We start from the raw sequence: 16,726 nt of genomic DNA, 5'->3' as shown, positions 1-16,726 counted from the left end.
CACTAGCACGTTAAGAGACCATACAATAAGTGTCAGGGGCCCGAGACTGTTCAACTGCCTCCCAGCACACATAAGGGGGATTACCAACAGACCCCTGGCAGTCTTCAAGCTGGCACTGGACAAGCACCTAAAGTCAGTTCCGGATCAGCCGGGCTGTGGCTCGTATGTTGGTTTGCGTGCAGCCAGCAGCAACAGCCTGGTTGATCAGGCTCTGATCCACCCGGAGGCCTGGTCTCAGACCGGGCCGCGGGGGCGTTGACCCCCGGAACTCTCTCCAGGTAAACTCCAGGTAAAGTCGAGTCAGGCAGTAATGTACAAATCTGTGAATAATTTTAAATATACTGCATTAAGAACATGTGAAATACCCTTGATGATTTCCGAGAGTTGTTCTACTCCCGGAGCCCGGCCATGGGCCAGGCTCGTCTGGTGCTCGTTTGATCAACCAGGTTGCTGCTGCTGGTGGCCCGCTGCCCCATATATCCACCACAGCCTGGTTGATGATAGGCACAAATTAAATAGGTCTGAGGAATTAGCCACATGTGCAACACTTTCACATCTTTATCTGAAGACGTTTTGCCAACCAGTGGCTTTTAAAAACAAATAAAGAAATGATATAAAAAGGCACATAAGGTAATCAGTCCCTCACCCTTACAAAAACCAGACAGAAGATACGGAAGATGAAAAAATCAGTCTCTCCGCCTGGAAGTCGATGCTCACTACCTTAGCCTTGATGAATCAACTATGTCATATACATTACAAATATAAAAAAGGGGTAAACACAGCTCCAGAATGTGTGTGGGATGCAGCATCCAGTACGAATATATCTAACCAAATGTAAAACAAATCCTTCACACTAGAGATCTCAGTAGTATCAGTTACCAGTAGTGTCTCATACCAACCGTTACTGATTCACCATCTTACGTGATCACTGTTATATCACTGATCGTTACTGCTGACCTAGTATGATTTGAATGCCGCTCGCCCTCCATGCACCCGGCAGTGCAGTTCAAGTCGTGACGTAAGAGAGGAGACAGGTCAGGCCTGGTGCCCCCATATATTCCATCTAATATACGTACTAGAACATCTGACGTGAGTGTTTATTACGCAATTAATGTTGAAAACCCCACACCGCAGAGTCGAAGAGAATTCATCTCAGAAGTTATGTTTAGAACGAACGAAATTATTAATTTAGTAAAGGAAATATGATAGGGCGAAAACCAGATATATAACATCAGCAGCAACTTGTGGTTAAAGACACGCGAGCAGACATTTCAGACATGTTTTCCTCATGCCCCGGGTATGGTAGAGTGAACGACCTCCCAGGACCGAAACGTCTCGGTGATAAAAATGTCCTGTTTTTGCTCATTTGTCGCTAGCCACAAAAGATGACAGGCTGGATAACAAACACTTTCAAAACGAGATACCAAGCTAATGATGATGATATTTCTCTAAGACACTTGCACTCTCTTGACAAAATCGCAGTTCAATAGCAGGTAATTAGCTCCCATGCAAGGCTTGTAAAACAGAAAAATGTGTAGAGAACATTCACTGTCCTATCCATTACAACACGCAAATTAATGAGAATGCCAAAAAATTCTGGAACTACACTTTCTGAAGTGGAGACTAGAAATATATGCCTCATATTATACATGTAGAAATATTTAAGAGTGTCTAAAGTTCCAAATCGGTACAATGACGTAACCGTTACGAGAGCAAGAGGTGCGGAAGACAGTGAAAAAAAAGCCTCGGTGAAAAAAAACGGCCGAAATAAATACACTTAGAGATAACTCAATAGCCATAAATAGTCCACCTGCCTGTAGTCGATTCTCGGCGGTCATTGCCCCCTCGGGCTAGTCCCAGACCTAACCTCCTAGCTGATGGCGCTAGCAGTTCAACATAGGAACCACAGGAACTAACTTGAGGAACTTATCAAGTTCCCTCTAGAAGACAGCTAGGGGAGAACTTTTCAGTACCGACCCTTCATATGTAAGGGTGACTGCCAAGAAACCCCCCTCAAGGTGTCTTCATATATAACTCTGGGTAAGTTAGATCAAAACTGTTGGGAATGTGGTAGCTATGCTCGCCTCCCAGCTAAGCCTCGAGGGTTTATATTATATATTAATGGGTAGTGAAACGCACTCGCAGATACATACACATGTCCAACACTTGGGTATCTTTGTTGTGGCTTTATCAACTGAATATTATATTCTGTATTAGATCGACAGAGCAACGGATTAGCAAAAGGTCTCCATAATAAAAGATGGCTAAGTATCACATATGTGTCTTATTCATCCATCAAGAGTTTGGTTCATCAGACCCACGTGGAGGACTGGTCAGGGACCGTCTGGAGTTTTGAGACTCTCTGATCGCGGGTTCTATCCCCGCCCGTGGTATGGTTTTTTTTTTAAAGGAGTGGTAATCCACAGGAAAGTTAAAAAGTATTCTACGGTGAATTTAACAAGAGAGTTATATTAAGTACAGAGATTACACAAGGAGTGTTGTAGACGTGATGAACAGCAGGCACCAAAACAGATCATCAGCAGACGTTTACCACCTGTACAACAACCACAGTCACTACCCCATCATCACACCTCTACCACCACAACAATCACCATCCCTACCATTACCACCATTACCGTCAGAACAGCCAACCCAGCAGAAGAATGAGGCTGACAACTTGTACAACTACAACCATCACCACAACTAACGTAATTACCAACACAGCAGCAGTGGTTGACTATCGGAGCAACAACAATGACAACAACCCCCAACCACTACCCAAAGAAGTACTCACAGCAGCAGCAGCATCAGACGACGACCTACACAACCACCAACAGGAAGACAACACACCAAAATTAGCCCCGTGGGTGTTCACGAGCGTTCCGTAACTTTATCCGGCACAGAAATAGTCTTGGAGGTAGTGGCACCTCCCTACCCCCCAGAGTACGAGCCTGGCACTGGGCACCCGAGGCTGCATAACAGAAGCCCACACCGGCGTTCCCTACAACCAAATACCCAGCCACTACCAGAGTAACTATCACCCCAACTTTACGTCCCACCATCTAGGTTAAGTACATTAACAAAAGTACCGGTGGTAAGCTTAACAGGTGCAACTCTTTGGTATCTCTGTCGAGACGTGTCTACAATCAAGATACTGCACCTAAGAGTCGCTAAAGAGTCTTACTCATCAACTTGTTAATACTGTATACAATTTATAACAAAATAAGGGTTCATGTCTACTTTATAATGACTCCGGAGATCATCGACCCTAAGTCCGGTCTTTGATCAACCTTTTGGTTGACTGCCTGGTCAGATTGGGTGTTGGTGCTTACGGCTTTGTTACAAGCAAACATTATTTCTTTCTGCAGTATAAAAAAAATATATATAGTTTTACATGCAATAAAATATTGTTAAACACAGAGAAAGTCACTAGCATGCAGAGAACTACTGTCATCGAAATTTAGGAGATTAATAAAGCTTGATTTTCAGTCTTTAAACTCATGCTGTTTATCTCTTTTTTTTTTTTATTCGAGTCTTCGCTATAGGGTCACACAGTTCATCTCTCCCCCTCCCCTCATAATACTCAAAGTTACACCCCGTCTGGTCTCACTGTTTTGCTTATATCAGGTTTCCTCAGAAGTCACTTCACATTTGTCATTATTAATTTCCTCTAGTGTTTGTCGGGTGCTCCTTCCTGACTCTCCTCTTGGCACCTCTCCTGTAGCGGCTGTATTTACTCCCTATATCCGTGTTTCGATCACTTCTTATATACTTTTTGGCTGATTTTGTTATCGGTCTTCAGACTGATATGGCTGTAACACTAAAAGAAAATGCTATGTGCTTGAGTACCGTGCTGAAACCAGGCTCTACCAGCACAGGTGTGGCACACAAATAGTGTTTGAGTCAGAGGCAAGGTGTGGAGGTCAGCCAGCACCACACACCTGTTGCACCACACACCTGCTGCACCACATCACCTGTGTCTGTTCTAGGAGTTGACTGCTTGGGTAGAGTCGAAGCTCCTGGTCCTACTGTATCTACTCCTGAATGTATGTATAATCTCTGACTCCACTTATTCTACCCTCAGGTGAGTTAGTAGTTATAGTTAAGTTTGTAGTAAGGAGCAAATGGGACAACATAAAGAGGCATCCGAGACCTCTAATATTAACTGCTTAATATGTCATATTTCACCAGGGCAAATATATGCATATTTATATGAGACCTCCAATATTAACACTGTTTAATATTTTAAACAGTAGTTTATGCAGAAGTGTTGCTTTTGTGTACAGGATGGTGCGCGCGTGTAAGAGGAAGAGGACATAGTGAATACCTTGATAACTACACAAATAACCCGCACATAGAAGAGGGGAACTTACGACGACGTTTCGGTCCAACTTGGACCATTTACAAAGTCACACCGTGTATCGTTCCAGTCACGGTATTGTGCCTTGTTTTGTTACCTTGATAGCACCATCAAGAGCCGCGTCACAGAGTTGGAGCTCCAGAAGTTCACCATCTACATAACACTGCTGAACACGATATAACAAGGAGGCTGAAAATGGAGGACATATATATAGAAACTACTGCTTTTTCAGAGCAAACATTTTAGGAGCCTTGTTATCCAGTCGAGTGAGAGAGGAGAGACCCGGTCGTTGCTATAGTACCGGGAAAAAAATATTTTTTTATTACTAATGGGACATAAAAATCAATATTATTTTCAACTCTGGGAGTAGAAAAGCTCTCGGAACTCATCAAAGGTAAGACGTAGTTTTTTTTTTTTAATTTTTTGTATGAAATACGACCACAATTTTCCCACCTAAATTAACGAGGTCTTAAAACACTTCATACCAGCGTGGCCCATGATAACATACCTTGTTGGACGAGTGTTATTATTCCGGCGTGGTCCAGCGGTTAGCACACTGGGCTGCCATAGGTTCGATCCCCACACATTCTGTGATTTATGCAGCCTAAGAAAGTAGAACTTGGCCAGTTTGTACATCCATCATGCCTTCGAATTATATTCTAAAATAAAAGTTTGAATAAATTGAACTTATTATTCATGTTACCATGTGAATAACAATCTTTTCGGTCTCAATTGCTCCAATTAACGGTAGCTCCAATTCCTTGAATCAAGAGCCCCTCACCATCATCAAGGCATCCTCCTTGAAAAGAAATTTGCGTACATTATACTTAAACCAACTGTGAGGACAGTACAAGTAACATATTTGGTGGTCACAGGTGTTGAGGAGAGTATAACATGTGTTCCTGGTCACAAGTGCTGGGGCACAGCTATGACCATCACTTAGAAACACCTACCATGCTGGCTCTCACATCACTACTCATCACACACACACACACACACACTCGGGCCAGGAGCTAAGTCTCGACCCCTGCAACCAAAATTAGGTGAGTACACACTGGAGAGTGATGAAGTGGAGGCAGAATCCATGCATAACTTTAAGATTAGGTACGATAAAGCTTATGGGGCAGGGAGTGGACGAAGTAGCGACCAGCGAAAAGGCAGGGCCAGGAGCTATGAATCGACCCCTGCAACTACAAAAAAAGGTGAGTACACACACAACGTATAGGTAATGAAATATAATCAGGCTTGTTTCTAGTAAATACCTCTGATGGGTTTCGAGAGTTTTCCTCCTCTCGCAGCCCGGCACTGGGCCAGGCTTGCCTGGTCAACCAGGCTTTTACTGCTGGCGGCCCGTTGGCCCACATATCCATCACAGTCTGGCACTTACAAGAGGCAGTGGACCGGGTTTCACTTGAAACTTTCAACCGTTATTCGGGCAATATTCGCTGACATCTGCTGTTACCACGGATGTTGACACAGTTCTCTCTTACTGTGCCCACAGCGCGCTTGCTTTTCATCGAATGTATTTTACATTTCCTCCCATCTCTCACTCCATTAAGTTACCATGGTAATGTGAAAATTTAAGTTAATGTTTCACGTTTCCTCTTTATATTAGTGGTCCACTGGACGGGAGGAACCAATAAAATCCATGACTCTTTACACTGATTAAGTTATGTTTCAGTGTGGTATTAACCTTGGTAATTAATACCGACAAATTGGTTTAGAATGACACGTGAGCAAACACTAGGATATATTACAAAACGTTTAGGTCCTGGGACCTTGACCATTTCTTACACAGAGAGGTTAAAAAAGACACTAATATGGGAAAGTGATGTGTAACACCTGGTGACCTGAAGAATGCCATACTGGGATGAGGACAGATAGACAACGGGATCAGGTGACTCCTGTGTTAGGTAGGTGGTGCCTTGCCTAGTTCGCCATCTTGTATGCTAATGTTCTCGTAATTTTGCAGTTTCCAGTGTTGTCTTTCAGCATATTTATGAATATGAGAGTACTTACAGCGGTGCCCTGCTGTTGCTGCTGTTCTTGCTGTTGCTGCTCCTTCTGCTGCTCTTCGTCCTCCTTGCCCGCCATGGCAGCGGTACCAGCAGCTCCCTACTAAATACCGCTCCGTCGGTCGTTACTCGTTCGTCAGGTGAGGACAGGTGAAGAGGCCGGTACTACCTCTGAAGTCAGTCGCGAGAGATGACACGCAGGTTAACTCACAGAGGTCACTAGGACCAGGCCTGGGCACTCACACACACACACACATACACACTGTGGAAGATGTGGGCACTCCCCGTCACCGCACCATAAGCACTGGCTAGCCCCAGGGCGTCGCTGTGCCACCACCATCACCACCACTACCCCCATCCACCCGACCCGACCAACACCTTGCTCAACACACTAAACCCCTTCAACTATTCGAAACCAATCAACTCCCTCACTTGCATCAATGTAACGCTCTCCAAGCTGCTGTTCTATCATCAAATCCAACTTTTCTACAAAATGCCGACGACTGAGAATGGCGTGCGAGACTCTCAAGGGGATTTTTTTTTTTTTAACCTTGTGGTTCGCCCTAACATGTACCTGGGCATCATATATGCAATAGGCGACGAGGACGCGAAGGGTCCCCCCGTGGGAGTGACGTGAAGGGTCCCCCATGGGGGTGACGCGAAGGGTCCCCCCGTGGGAGTGACGCGAAGGGTCCCCCCCGTGGGAGTGACGCGAAGGGTCCCCTCGTGGGAGTGACGTGAAGGGTCCCCCGTGGGAGTGACGCGAAGTGTCCCCCCGTGGGAGTGACGCGAAGGGTACCCCCGTGGGAGTGACGCGAAGGGTCCCCCCGTGGGAGTGACGTGAAGGGTCCCCCCGTGGGAGTGACGTGAAGGGTCCCCCCGTGGGAGTGACGTGAAGGGCCCCCCGTGGGAGTGACGTGAAGGGTCCCCCGTGGGAGTGACGTGAAGGGTCCCCCCGTGGGAGTGACGTGAAGGGTCCCCCGTGGGTGGGACGCGAAGGGTCCCCCCGTGGGAGTGACGTGAAGGGTCCCCCGTGGGAGTGACGTGAAGGGTCCCCCGTGGGAGTGACGTGAAGGGTTCCCCCGTGGGAGTGACGTGAAAGTGACAGTATAGTTGCTGATCCCCTGTATATGCTTGTGTAGCATATCTGAGTATCGTAGTTAGTACCATCTATATATTTTATATAGACGATCCCTTGATAGGCCTAGGGGCTAGCATGTGTGACGTCACGTGGTGCCACATGTGAGCGTCAGTCGCCCTGCCTCTCTCTCAGTTCCCGGATAGACCTACAGGCAAGAAGGCGGCTAGGCTGGGCTTCTACCAGCAATACCCAAGTGTATTACTACACCTTAATTTCCTAGAACCCCCCCGTTACAAAAGTACCCCGTGGGGGTGACGTGAAGGGACCCCTGTGGGGGTTACGTGAAGGGTCCCCTGTGGGGGGTTACCAGAAGGGTCCCCCTGTGGCCCACCCAAATATGAATTTGAGCGTCACATGCTCGTCAAGTGCAGGTGACAAATGGCAACATTCACTCTCGAATATAAGAATATAAGAAATAAGGAACACTGCAGCAGGCCTACGGACCCATGCGAGGCAGGTCCATGTCACCCCCCCCCCCGGATTAGACCAATGACCCACCCAGTCAGGTCACATCCACAAGTCACCTCCTGTCATATACATACCAAAAGATAGACTCATCAAAATTAATACACAACTTACTCAGAATAAAATTACTTAATACATGCCAAGGAGCCCCCCAAAACTGCTGGCTAATGGAGAGGTACATTTTTGAGGGAAAGATAAGACACCTAATGCATAGGTACATACGTAAGGGAGAGACAGATACCTAATGGATAGGTACATAAGGGAGAGAGATACCTAAAAGATAGGTATATACGTATGGGAGATATAGATACCTAATGGATAGATACATACGTAAGGGAAAAACAGATACCTAATAGGTAGGTACATGCGTAAGGGAGATAGATACCTAATAGGTAGGTACATACGTAAGAGATATAGATACCTATCCGGTACATACGTATGGGAGAGACAGATACCTAATGGATAGGTACATACGTAAGAGATAGATACCTACCCGGTACATACGTATGGGAGAGACAGATACCTAATGGATACGTACATACGTAAGGGAGAAACAGATACCTAATGGATAGGCACATACGCAAGGGAGATAGATACTTAATAGGTAGGTACATTCGTAAGAGATATAGATACCTATCCGGTACATACGTAAGGGAGAGACAGATACCTAATGGTTAGGTACATACGTATATACCCAATATCCCAGCACGTAGTAAGCACAATGAAGATTATTATTATTATTATTATTATTATTATTATATTTATGGGGAACTGCTAAACTCCTGGGGGATGGAGGCAGTCAGTTTTGATCGCCTGTTTCAACACTAAAGATACCCAACATCTGCATATATGTCTTAATTATCTACCACAATATTCTTTCCAGGGAGTGCCTTGATGACGCCCCAGGGCTCTTGGTCCAGGGAACTAGGGCTATCCTCCTCACCCTGTCAGTGGTCCGTCCTGGACCAATGACAGGTCACACTGTGACCTAGATGACCCGAAACCCTGTTATGACTTTCCTCTCCAAGTGCGAGTTACCTGGAGAGAGTTCCGGGGGTCAACGCCCCCGCGGCCCGGTCTGTGACCAGGCCTCCTGGTGGATCAGAGCCTGATCAACCAGGCTGTTGCTGCTGGCTGCACGCAAACCAACGTACGAGCCACAGCCCGGCTGATCAGGAACTGACTTTAGGTGCTTGTCCAGTGCCAGCTTGAAGACTGCCAGGGGTCTGTTGGTAATCCCCCTTATGTGTGCTGGGAGGCAGTTGAACAGTCTCGGGCCCCTGACACTTATTGTATGGTCTCTTAACGTGCTAGTGACACCCCTGCTTTTCATTGGGGGGATGGTGCATGTGTCATGTCGTGCCTAGTTTTAAAGCTGTGAACTAAAATTTGCCTCTACCTCTTCCTGGTCCAACTCTGACTAATCTATAAAAATACTGGTAGGGCCCATGGTCTGACCCATGGCCTGGCCCATGGTCGGGCTTCGAGTGCAGTAAGACTCTCGACACTCATCAAAGGTATATCGAAGGGAGGGTTACCTGGAAGACACCTGAAGGATGATTTACCTTTGATGAGTTCCGAGAGTTTCTCCACTCCCGGAGCCCGGTCATAGGCCAGGCTCGTCTGGTGCTAGCCCGGTCAACCAGGCTGTTGCTGGCACGCAGTCCCACATATCCATCACAGCCGGATTGATCTGGCACCTGGTGAAGATACTTGTCCAGTTTCCTCTTGAAGACTTCTACACTTGTCCCAACAGTGTTTCTGATATCTTCTGGTAAGATGATTCGGTGCTCCTCCGTGGTCTGCTCTGGGGATTACCAACAGACCTCCGGCTGTCTTCAAGAAGGAACCGCACAAGTTTCTCAAGTCAGTCCTTGATCAGCCGGGTTGTGGTTCTTACGTTAGACTTCGTGTGGCAAGCACCAGCAGCCTGGTTGATCAGACCGTGTACCGGGAGGGCTAATCAAGCACCTCGGAACACCCTCCAGGTGATGTATCACAGGAACACACAGCTACCTGTTGTTCCCACAATCAAACCAACACATTAAGGTAAGCAGGACATCATTGTACCTAATTTTTATAATAAAAAAAGCATGACCAGGTGTCCGCAAGCGACATAAGCCTTGCTTCATCTGGCAAAACACCTGTACATACACTGTCAAAAGATCTGTATATACATTACCATGTACCAGGTGTGGTGGATGAGGCTGCCCGCGTCACTCAACACTGGACACCTGGTGTATGTACACAAATTACCGTGTTGCAGGTGTCCCCAAGTCACAATGGGCGCCTCACCTCACAAAACAACTTGTGTGTTTGTGACATCCTGTTTCATGTTCACTTAGACGAGGGAAGCTTATCACGAGAGCGTATCTGAGGCAAGGCTCACTAGTGTGTGTGAATGAAAACTGGTGAGCTCACTTTGTGTGTGTGTGGAGCAAGCCTGGTGAACTCAATAATGTGTGTGAATCAAGACTAGTGAACTCACCAAGTCAACGAATATAGGAATGAGTTTGATAATAACTGGAAGGAGGGATGTGCAGGCACTGAACTGTGAGGCGGAGTGTAGAAGTCAACCTGCTGAGACCAATACTGTGTAATACAACCTTTATACCACCGCCTTCTTGTATTATATAAAGTATTGTTCAAAGGGAACGTTTGAAGTTCCTTGGCGAAAAAGATACATCATAAATTATACCTGGAAAATCCTAGAGGGACTGATCTCAAATCTACACACAGAAATCAGTCCCTACGATAGCGAAAGATTCGACAGACGGTGTAACATACGCTTAATGAAAAGTAGGGGTGTCGTGAGTACAGTGAGAAAAAACACTATGAGTGTCAGAGGTTCAAGACTGTTCAACGGTCTCCCATCACGCATAAGGAAGATTATCAATAGACTCCTAGTTGTCTTCAAGAGGGAACTGGTTAGACCTGGAGGTTATTTCGGGGATCAACGCCCCCGCGGCCCGGTCCATGACCAGGCCTCCCGATGGATCAGGGCCTGATCAACTAGGCTGTTACTGCTGGCCGCACGCAGTCCAACGTACGAGCCACAGCCCGGCTGATCCGGCACTGACTTTAGGTATCTGTCCAGCTCTCTCTTGAAGGCAGCCAGGGGTTTATTGGCAATTCCCCTAATGCTTGATGGGAGGCTGTTGAACAGTTTTGGGCCCCGGACACTTATGGTGTTTTCTCTTAGTGTACCAATGGCGCCCCTACTTTTTATTGGGGGCATTTTGCATCGCCTGCCCAGTCTTTTACTTTCGTAGGGAGTGATTTCTGTGTGCAGATTTGGGACCATTCCTTCCAAGATTTTCCAAGTGTAGATTATGATATATCTCTCCCTCCTGCGTTCCAACGAGTACAAGTCAAGTGCTTCCAAGCGTTCCCAGTAGTTAAGGTGCTTGACAGAACTTATACGTGCAGTAAAGGATCTCTGTACACTCTCTAGATCTGCGATTTCACCTGCTTTGAATGGAGATGTTAATGTACAGCAGTATTCCAGCCTAGAGAGAACAAGTGATTTGAAAAGGATCATCATGGGCTTGGCATCTCTCGTTTTGAAAGTTCTCATTATCCATCCTATCATTTTCTTTGCACGTGCGATCGTGGCACTGTTGTGATCCTTGAAAGTGAGATCCTCAGACATTACTACTCCCAGGTCCCTTACATTATTTTTCCGCTCTATTGTATGGCCGGAGTCAGTAGTATACTCTGTTCTAGTTATTATCTCCTCCAGTTTTCCATAACGGAGTAGTTGGAATTTGTCCTCATTGAACATCATATTGTTTACCGTTGCCCACTGGAAAACTTTGTTTATATCTTCTTGGAGGTTAACCGCGTCCTCAGCAGATGACAGCCTCATGCAGATCCTAGTATCATCCGCAAAGGATGATACGGTGCTGTGGTGTATATCTCTGTTTATGTCTGATATGAGGATAAGGAATAAGATGGGGGCGAGTACTGTGCCTTGTGGAACAGAGCTCTTCACTATGGCAGCCTCCGATTTAACTCTGTTGACACATAATATCAGTTCCTAACCAGGCAGGCTGTGGTTAGTATGCTGGATTGCGTGCTGTCAGCAGTAACAGCCTAGTTAATCAGACCCTCACCCACAGGGAGACCTGGACTGGGCCTCGGGGGCGCTGACCCCCGGAACAAACTCCAGGAACAAGGTGAGCTTTCTCGTATCATGACTCGAAAAAGTTTGTGCAAAACGTTGTGTAATAAAAGGCTTGTTTTCCTGTCTTTGTATTTTCCTACTTGTCTGCATTTTTCCAGCAGACAGGAATACTGTGTACTGGATACAGTAACGGCAACAGTTTACTGTGCCAATGTCTCTGTATGACTGGTAATTTAATTCATCACAGATGGTAATTTAATTCATAACAGATGGTAATTTAATTCATCACAGATGGTAATTTAATTCATCACAGATGGTAATTTAATTCATCACAGATGGTAATTTAATTCATCACAGATGGTAATTTAATTCATCACAGATGGTAATTTAATTCATCACAGATGGTAATTTAATTCATCACAGATGGTAATTTAATTCATCACAGATGGTAATTTAATTCATCATAGACATCATTAATCCTTAATTTCCCTGACTGCAAACAAACCACGGAACGGGTTGGGTTTAAACCCGAGATGAGTGAGTGGTAAAACTCCAGGCCAGTGCGTAAACCATTCGACTTACGCACTGGAGTTCTGCCACTCACTAGCCATGGGTTCCAACTGCACCCATTCCGTGGTTTCTTAATTTCTGTGTGCTGTTTCAACTGATTCCTTCCCCACTCCATTCAGCTCCTTCTTCCAGTTCTCCTGGAACGGTACCTTTGAAGCTCTTGTACTGATAAACAACTCCCTCCAGCTCTCCTGGAGCGGTACCTCCGAAGTTCTCGTAGCTGATAAACAACTGATAAAATACTTGACGATATCCTCAGTACCCTACTGAGGCCTCCCAGCTGAGACTGACATTTTCAACACCTTGTATGAGCTCTATCCTACAGTGGAATACGACAGGGAAACGTTAGGTTTTGTTCCCACTGTGCAACTTTAATATAAAAGCAGGAAGCAGCACACCGCTGATGTATCCAATTTTCCTAACAAAATCAATCCCCTGGGTACGTCTTCACCGTCTCCCAGCTCACGCTGCTGACACATTTCAACACTATACGGTATGTGACCCACCCTGGCGATAGACTATAACAGGGAAAACGGCTTTTGTTCCCATTAATGTCACCACCAAAGGAAATAAGTCACTTTGCCTGACTTTTTTGGGGGTTACCTGGAGGTTACCTGGAGGTTATTCCGGGGATCAACGCCCCCGCGGCCCGGTCCATGACCAGGCCTCCCGATGGATCAGGGCCTGATCAACTAGGCTGTTACTGCTGGCCGCACGCAGTCCAACGTACGAGCCACAGCCCGGCTGATCCGGCACTGACTTTAGGTATCTGTCCAGCTCTCTCTTGAAGGCAGCCAGGGGTTTATTGGCAATTCTCCTAATGCTTGATGGGAGGCTGTTGAACAGTTTTGGGCCCCGGACACTTATGGTGTTTTCTCTTAGTGTACCAATGGCGCCCCTACTTTTTATTGGCGGCATTTTGCATCGCCTGCCCAGTCTTTTACTTTCGTAGGGAGTGATTTCTGTGTGGAGATTTGGGACCATTCCTTCCAAGATTTTCTAGATAATTTACACATAGGTTACTATGTATGATAATTTTTGTATTTATGTCTACATGTACCTAAACAAATTTATTAAAAGAGAATAGGGTAGCAGAACACAACTGCTATATCCAACTATTCTAAATAAAAATAAACTCGGTTGGTAGCGCACTCAGGTCACACACTGAGGTCCGTGGTTCGATTCCCGGTACAGGTAGAAACAATGGGATCGTGTTTCGTTTAAGACAACTGCTGTCCCTGTTCACCTAGCAGCAAAACAGGTACCTGGGTGTTAGTCGACTGGTGTGCGTCGCATCCTAAGGACAAAACTGACCTAATTTGTCCGAAATGCTCTGCATAACAAGGGGCTTTCTACATAGTAGTATGTCATTGATTTCAGATAGGTCTGTATAAGTTGTACATGTACTTGCAGAAATAAAGATTATTATTATTGTTATCATTATTATTAACTCTACCTCCCCATCAGACCAGCCCACAAAGGCTCCCTTTCCCTCCGGCCTGACCAACACTGAGGTTCCTTCCTGTCTGCCTGCCCGCCGCACACAGCTTCGCTCTTATCATTCCTGCACATCGTTCTCCTCAGCACAAGCCCAGCTCTTACAGCAGAGTAAGACATAAATAAACTAGAGTGGTAATAAAGTTTAGGGATTTAGTATTCACGCTTATTTGCAGCGTCCTTTCTCTCTTGATTTTATACCTCACAACCTGTTTCGGCTGTGCATTGTTCCAGCTCTAGCATCACACACACTGGTAGAAACATTGTTCCAGCTCTAGCATCACACACACTGGTAGAAGCATTGTTCCAGCTCTAGCATCACACACACTGGTAGAAACATTGTTCCAGCTCTAGCATCACACACACTGGTAGAAACATTGTTCCAGCTCTAGCATCACACACACTGGTAGAAGCATTGTTCCAGCTCTAGCATCACACACACTGGTAGAAACATTGTTCCAGCTCTAGCATCACACACACTGGTAGAAACATTGGGCAAGTTTCCTTACACTTGCTAAGTAAGTAAGTTTATTCAGGTATACACAAATACAGTTACATAGAATTATCATACATAGCAGCATATGTGTAGAGAACCTGGGATAACCCAAAAAAGTCAGACAGAGTGACTTATTTCCATTGGGGTCCTTGCTGTCCTTGTTCACCTAGCAGTAAGTAGGTACCTGGGTGCTCGTCGACTGGTGTGGGTCGCATCCTGGGGTACAAAATTCAAGAACCCCAATGGAGATAAGAGAGTCCTCGATAACGCACTGACTTTCTTGGGGTATCCTGGGTGGCTAACCCTCCGGGGTTAAAAATCTGAATAAATCTCATAATCTTAAGTTATGTGTCCTTATTGTTTACACTTTCCTTACAAGGAGTTTACTCTCCTGATGTAAGAGTTGTTTACCCTCACCAGCTGTCTATCCACATTAGCAGCAATAGCCAGGTGTGTACTCCCCGGTTTGCAATCACCGATTTATGTTTTGCGGCGGTCGATACCCAGCTCCCATCCTCGTCTCCTAAGCTACTTCGACCGATATTATTTGTTGCTGGCGTCTTGTCCGTGTGAAAACCGTCAGTTGTCCAGCAGACCAGGTGTCAGGGCTAGGTGCTCTGTCCTCGTGAGGGTGGTGTTGGGGGGCAGACAAGGTGTCAGGGCTAGGTGCTCTGTCCTCGTGAGGGTGGTGTTGGGGGGCAGACAAGGTGTCAGGGTTAGGTGCTCTGTCCTCGTGAGGGTGGTGTTGGGGGGCAGACAAGGTGTCAGGGCTAGGTGCTCTGTCCTCGTGAGGGTGGTGTTGGGAGGCAGACAAGGTGTCAGGGCTAGGTGCTCTGTCCTCGTGAGGGTGGTGTTGGGGGGCAGACAAGGTGTCAGGGCTAGGTGCTCTGTCCTCGTGAGGGTGGTGTTGGGGGGCAGACAAGGTGTCAGGGCTAGGTGCTCTGTCCTCGTGAGGGTGGTGTTGGGGGCAGACAAGGTGTCAGGGCTAGGTGCTCTGTCCTCGTGAGGGTGGTGTTGGGGGGCAGACAAGGTGTCAGGGCTAGGTGCTCTGTCCTCGTGAGGGTGGTGTTGGGGGGCAGACAAGGTGTCAGGGCTAGGTGCTCTGTCCTCGTGAGGGTGGTGTTGGAGGGCAGACCAGGTGTCAGGGCTGTATCAATATCCGGGGTCCCAGACTTTTCAGCATCTTACCAGAAGATATCAGAAACACTGCTGGAACAAGTGTAGAAGCCTTCAAAAGGAAACTGGACAAGTATCTTCACCAGGTGCCAGATCGACCAGGCTGTGATGGATATGTTGGGCAGCGGGTCTCCAGTAGCAACAGCCTGGTTGACCAGGCAAGCACCAGACAAGCCTGGCCCATGGCTGGGCTCAGAGTAATAAACTTTCGAAACTTTTCAAAGGTATATCGAAGGTAGGCGCTCTGTCCTCGTGAGGGTGGTGTTGGGGGGCAGACCAGGTGTCAGGGCTAGGTCTACCTGCCTGGAGTCTACCTGGAGGTTATTCCGAGGATCAACGCCCCCGCGGTCCGGTCCACGACCAGGTCTCCCGGTGGATCAGGGCCTGATCAACCAGGCTGTTACTGCTGGTCGCACGCAGTCCAACGTACGAACCACAGCCCGGCTGATCCGGCACTGACTTTAGGTATCTGTCCAGCTCTCTCTTGAAGGCAGCCAGGGGTTTATTGGTAATTCCCCTTATGCTTGGTGGGAGGCTGTTGAACAGTCTTGGGCTCCGGACACTTATGGTGTTTTCTCTTAGTGTGCCAATGGCGCCCCTACTTTTAATTGGGGGTATTTTGCATCGCCTGCCCAGTCTTTTACTTTCGTAGGGAGTGATTTCTGTGTGCAGATTCGGGACCATTCCTTCCAGGATTTTCCAAGTGTAGATTATGATATATCTCTCTCTCCAGCGTTCCAACGAGTACAAGTCAAGTGCTTCCAAGCGTTCCCAGTAGTTAAGGTGCTTGACAGAACTTATACGTGCAGTAAATGTTCTCTGGACACTCTAGATCTGCAATTTCACCTGCTTTGAACGGAGATGTAATGTACAGCAGTAT

General features: G+C 46.7%; 1 protein-coding gene across 2 annotated transcripts in view; it reads right to left on the bottom strand.

Moving 5' to 3' along the window:
• LOC128689421 (ankyrin-2) overlaps nucleotides 1-6,687 on the bottom strand; it is a 989,227-nt gene extending 982,540 nt beyond the window's left edge. Inside the window, exon 1 of one of the 2 annotated variants that reach the window (XM_070086289.1) lies at nucleotides 6,380-6,687. In XM_070086289.1, coding sequence (XP_069942390.1) covers nucleotides 6,380-6,454 — 75 coding nt within the window. In that variant the 5' untranslated portion in view covers nucleotides 6,455-6,687. The remainder of the gene's footprint in view (nucleotides 1-6,379) is intronic. The other variant, XM_070086299.1, reaches the window with a different exon arrangement.
• Between the last annotated feature and the right edge of the window lie 10,039 nt (nucleotides 6,688-16,726).

Source organism: Cherax quadricarinatus, chromosome 18 (assembly GCF_038502225.1).
Source record: "Cherax quadricarinatus isolate ZL_2023a chromosome 18, ASM3850222v1, whole genome shotgun sequence".
In the NCBI taxonomy this organism is placed as follows: Eukaryota; Metazoa; Arthropoda; class Malacostraca; order Decapoda; family Parastacidae; genus Cherax; species Cherax quadricarinatus.
This window is presented reverse-complemented; position numbering and strand designations above follow the sequence as displayed.